Genomic DNA, 5,352 nt, shown 5'->3' with positions numbered 1-5,352 from the left:
AAACTGATTCTAAATAAAATGAGTTCAGGTCAAAAGATGTCATTTTAAGGTGTCAGTTTGGTTTTGGTCAAAACAAGACGTTTTATAAAAATGATAATTTGGTTATTTTAAACGCGACAACTCTGGTGGTGTGTTGGTGGTTGAGTGGCGGCGATGGTGATGACGTGTCGGTGGCGGAGTTGCGGAACTGTGGTGGGCGCGTCAGTGGCAGGGTGGCGGCGGTGGTGCCGACGGACGACAAGAAGTGGTGGAGAGCGGAGACAAACTATGGTTGTTTGTGATGTTAACCCATTTGGACCTTTTGCAAGTTAAGTTTTATAATAATTGTCCGTCTTGACCCGTCGACTAATTTGGGTAGAGTGGTAGACCCAAATTGACCCGTTGACTAACTTGAGGTAATCCAAATGAACCCGTATGCAATAATTTATTTTTGGTCAAATTAACCTGTTTTTTGAACTATGAGTCATCATTGCCACCTAGAGGTCCTAAGTTCGATCTGATTTCGCACCATAAGCTCTTGAAAGCCATGTGCCCAGCACATGCTGCAATTTTATATGATCCCATTGGTTAGTAGGGTTTTGGAGGGTCCCACCTTAGGTCTCCAATTGCTAAGCACCATTTTGGGACCGAAATCTTTAGACGGCATCATACCAGTGATAATTATGTGTTTATGTTGATGTGAGAATAGTGTTTTTTAAATTATTAGCTTACTATGCCATTGCTTCCTTTATGATGTATAACAGGAGCTATCCTTTGAGCCACATAATTCTATTGCTCATTTATTGGTGCGAAGATGGAGATGGAGATGGTGCAGAAAGTATGTGGAATCAATGTCCTGACTTGGATAATGGATAACATAAGTTTAGCAAGTAAGGTTTTCTATTTTTATGCTGAAAACATGTTTAGTGTGGAGAGAAAAAAATGTCACATTTAGGCAAAACTATGTACATTTTGTTATATTATAATTCATATAAATAAGAATCAATACTGTGTACATTTTGCTTATTTGTATTGAAAAGTATGTTAATTCTTTACTTTATATATTTTTTATTATTTACTTTTGTTTATGACACTTAATATTATTTAAGTAATTCTTTAGATGTTTAATTTTATTGCATTGTTCAACTAGGTTAAATAGGCTACTATTGAAAATTCGAAAGAACTTTGTTTGTTTAAAATATTTATTTATTTGTTATTACCTTTTTATGAGGTATGAAAAATATACTGAAGTTAGTGAAAATGCATCCAATAATATTTCAGACCTATCTACAGTGGCGGCTCTTACGAACAAAGAGGTAAAACCATTGCAATGCTTTTTAAAAGACCATAACTCGAGTTATGAAATGGAAGTTTTTCGGAATCAATTCACGATTTATTTGCCATTGTGAACGAATCTCTTCTACCATCATGCCCCATAATGATTTTGCAGGTTTATTTTGTTTCATTATCCATGTGGACGCTAATTCATGTCGCTTCCAAACCTGGATACAGGTAGTTTCTTTATGAAAAGTAAATTAGTTGTTAAAACCAATTACTTTCTTAAACAGAAAAATAACATGCATTTTATCTAGGAACACCCTTGTCCAGAACATTTGGGTTGGACTGACTTGCTTTCTTACTGTCCTTTTAACAAGTTACTATCTGATTTTGTGACATGTTGTACATATATTTATTCTCAATCTACATTTCCAGTACACTATAAAGTTGTCATACCTCACCAAGCTAATTGCCTGCATTCAAAAGCCAAAACACGCACAAAAAAATAATACTAATAAAAAAATCCAATATTGTCCTTCTCAATTTTCGCAAATCTTGGAATTAGCAAACATCACAATCCTTAGAAGTCATATAAAAACTTCTCAAACAATGGCTGCTCATCAGCATCCAAACACACTGCGAGCGACATACTCCTATCATTATTTGGGCTCGGTAGAACATAAATCGTCCCCTCATATAATATACACGCGGGCCCCATGAACACGGGCCTACCCCACCCGAAATCCGAATCATGAACAGGCAACCGGGTCCATGTGTTTATGTTCAAGTTTGGGCTTGCAAAGTAACTCGGGCCACGAATCAAGGCCAAGAGATCGGGCTGCACCTCAAGGTAGTCAATGGCGGATCTCAAATAGTCGTTATCCATTTTGGACAAAGTGGTCCGGATCAACGATGCTGCATTGGACAATGGTCCAGTTGTGAGGTCAGCCGATTTGGAAATTGGTGTGGCGGTGAACACCACGTTGCCTAGGTACCCTGGCGGGAGTTGGGGGCTCAGTCTGGACCGTCCGTCAGTAGCCACATAAAGTTTGGTTAGTTGGTCATCCGGGAGCCCACGGGCCTTGCACGCGCATCGCCATAAGTGAGCCGCGAGGATCTCGTACATGCTATAGTTGGCGTTTCCATTATTATTCTTGGCTGAGGCTTTGAGAGCATTGAGTTGGTCAAGGGTGAGCTTTAGGATCGTGGTGGAAGGTTTTTGGGTGGATTTTGGAGCGGTTTTCATGGATGGAGGGGGGTGGTATTCGACGTGGTCAAAAGTGGGAGTGGGTGGTTCGCGTGCACGAAGCAAGGTGCGGTCAATGAACGGCGGGATCGCTATGGAAAGGCCCCGAGCCATATCGGACCATGTGTTGATGAAATGTAGTGAGGATAGGCCATCGGCTAATGTATGAAACACACCACAACCAAGACCAACTCCTCCACATTTAAAATGTGTTACCTATAAGCAACAAATAAATAACAACCGTCAATAATAAAAAAAATAACGATAACAATAACCCATAACTTAATGGCCTAATAGTATAATGTTTTGTTGTGTGAGTTCAAATCTCTGCACGTGGAAAGTTAGGTGGATTTTTAGGCGTAAAATAAATGCTCCTGCCCGATTTTTACTACTTGTGCACAGAAAACCGAAAAAAACCAACTGTAACAGAGTAACCGTTGTAACCGAACCCAACAAAAGCCAACACATTGGTTTTATATATTTTAAAGACCGATTTTTAGGTTTGGTTTTGCATCAACCAAACTAAACCAAAACGATAGTACTGAAAAAAGACGATTTTAAGTAACTTGTAAGCCATTAATAAATGATTTAATCATTAATAATTTATCTTTTGGATTACATCGAAACAGAAGGCAAGCGGGCAACAAGCTGCGCCGCTACCCCCTTTTTGAATCGCAAAACCCCATCTTTTAAAACCTATATTTGCTGATCTTGGAGTCATAACATTACTATGCATGACCCGCTGAACATTACTATGCATAACATTACTATGCATGATTTAATTAAGACCGAAATCGAAAAATGTCAAAAACCAGTTTCAGGAAACGCTTGAGCCCAAAACCAAGCTACCAAGCACAAATATGATTTGTAGTCAAATGAGTCTTCTCTTATTGACGTGAGCAACAAGTAACCATTTGAGCATATTAATTAATACTCTAGTCAACAAAAAGAGTCAAAACAACACCAATTAATTGCCAAATTCTCTAATTAGCCCCAAACAAAACCCATTAATTTAGAGGCCCCCCCCCCAAAGGTAAAACCCAAAGAGAGTATAACATGACAACCATACATTCATCCATGCCAATTCAATTGGTCTTTTCTAATTTAAGGCCCAACAGTTTTTTGTTGGATCAAATAAATCACTTACAATTTCATCAACAACTTCTAAATTAGGTGATAACAAGTATTGATGGATCTAACACACCGATTCAAAACCGACAAACTGAATCGAAGCAAGCACTGACTGTTTGATTTTATGTTTTCATAAAAAGCAAAACTACGGTTGGATTTTGGTTGTAAGTGTCATAAAAACCGAATTACATTTTAATTGTTTATTTCAAGTACTTTATAACAATTTAATAAACATGTAGCTCATTTCACTAACAAGATATTTTAGGCTCCAATCCATTATATTTTTCATCCCAAAATTTATTAAAAGTGACAAAACCGAAAAAAGCAAACCTGAACTAAACCCCAATCAAAAAGTGAAACAAAGTTTTGGTTTTAGTCCAAAACCGAACCGTGGACGCACCTAGATCTAGCATAACATCTATTTTAGGTAGGTTTTAAAGTGTTAGATCTGATCATAAAACAAGTGAAAATCGCCAAAGCATTATTACCTGAGCAAAAAACAGAGGGTAAGTAGAAATGTCACCGGAATAGTCAACCGTCGGCGTCAACCGTCGGAGCTCCGGCGACGGCGTGAACTCACCGAAGTCATCCAACGTGGAATCGGACTCGGCTTCAACAAACAAAACACCCTCGTCATTAGAGTTAATCACAAGTCTGCCATTCTCATCTTTACCGATCCGACCGGCCATCGGATAAAAGGCAACCAGCACATCTGCCAACGCCTTCTTCATGACAACCGGGTCAAAGAAATTGGCAGCCCCATTAGGACGGTAGAAGTAAACCGTCAGAATATGGATCCTGCCAACCACTAAGTCCAGATTTGACGTCCATAGCTGCTCAGTGGAAGCTTGTGTGGGCTTGGAAGGCTGTATGAATGTTGATTGCGTGATGTTTATGTTCAGCTTCATGCGATCAGTGGTTCCCATTGATGATCAGTGAGATGGAGGTTTAAAGAAGACACGAGTTGTGATTGGTGGTGAGTGGGTTTATATACAGAATAAGGTGGTAGGTAGGTACGTTTAAGAAGATGACAAAGTGTAAAAGTATTATAAATAGTGTCCCGCCATGTTGTTCTAGAAAACCAAACAAAACCAAACCAAACCAAACCAAACCCAACCCCTCTCACATTATACTCTTTACGTTAAAACACTCCGAAACCAACTATTGGATATACCGGTTGGGGACTTGGCGCTCACCAGCCCAGGACGTTTTATCTTGGTAAATTGGACAATTGGTTTATAGTTAGAACTCTTGAAGTTACCGGTAATACCGGTTTTAGCACAAATGCCAAATTTTGGGTTTAAACTTTAGACCAAAGACTTTTAACGGTTCATTCATGAATCATTTACCTCCCGATTTTAAGGTTTAACATATTGGCCTTCGATCAATTCGCCATCGGCCTTCGTTCAAGCTTTCAATAGTTCCATCAGTCAATTTTTGGATTATCTTTTTTGTCATGTTAACTAGTAAACATGATTGAAAAGTCCAGTACATCTCAACACAAACGGTTGTACCATCTCTAAGAGCAACCCAGTACATTAAAAGATGGTTTTTAAAACAAATGCGCTTAGGTTTAAAGTTAATAAAATTTGCGATACGATAAATTGGTTTTAATAGTTTAGTTAATTTGGAAACTGAATTTAATAGTCTGGTTAGTGGTCTCTGTCTTGAAACTGGTTGAGTTGACGTCTTTTATATGAATTTTCTTCAAGTTTTAA

The 5,352-nt window shown here is 38.5% G+C and overlaps 1 protein-coding gene across 1 annotated transcript; it reads right to left on the bottom strand.

Moving 5' to 3' along the window:
• Positions 1 to 1,821: 1,821 nt before the first annotated feature.
• On the bottom strand, positions 1,822 to 4,560 carry LOC143542132 (shikimate O-hydroxycinnamoyltransferase-like). Its single transcript, XM_077034796.1, has 2 exons — positions 4,123 to 4,560; positions 1,822 to 2,719 (listed from the first exon to the last, which is right to left on the bottom strand). Exons 1-2 carry the CDS (start codon positions 4,558 to 4,560, stop codon positions 1,838 to 1,840), a joined length of 1,320 nt encoding a protein of 439 aa, XP_076890911.1. The 3' UTR covers positions 1,822 to 1,837.
• Positions 4,561 to 5,352: the final 792 nt, after the last annotated feature.

Source organism: Bidens hawaiensis, unplaced genomic scaffold (assembly GCF_021521415.1).
Source record: "Bidens hawaiensis isolate Kalapana, Puna unplaced genomic scaffold, B.hawaiensis_p1.1 tig00012785_1, whole genome shotgun sequence".
Taxonomy (NCBI): domain Eukaryota; kingdom Viridiplantae; phylum Streptophyta; class Magnoliopsida; order Asterales; family Asteraceae; genus Bidens; species Bidens hawaiensis.
The sequence above is the reverse complement of the archived record's forward strand: the minus strand, read 5'-3'. Positions and strand labels throughout refer to the sequence as shown.

Excerpts from the sequence above, each read along its gene's own strand:
- LOC143542132 (XM_077034796.1), bottom strand. The coding sequence starts at position 4,560 with ATGGGAACCACTGATCGCATGAAGCTGAACATAAACATCACGCAATCA. Across the intron at positions 2,720-4,122 it reads ACCCTCTGTTTTTTGCTCAG|GTAACACATTTTAAATGTGG; the intron begins GTAATAATGCTT and ends TGTTGCTTATAG.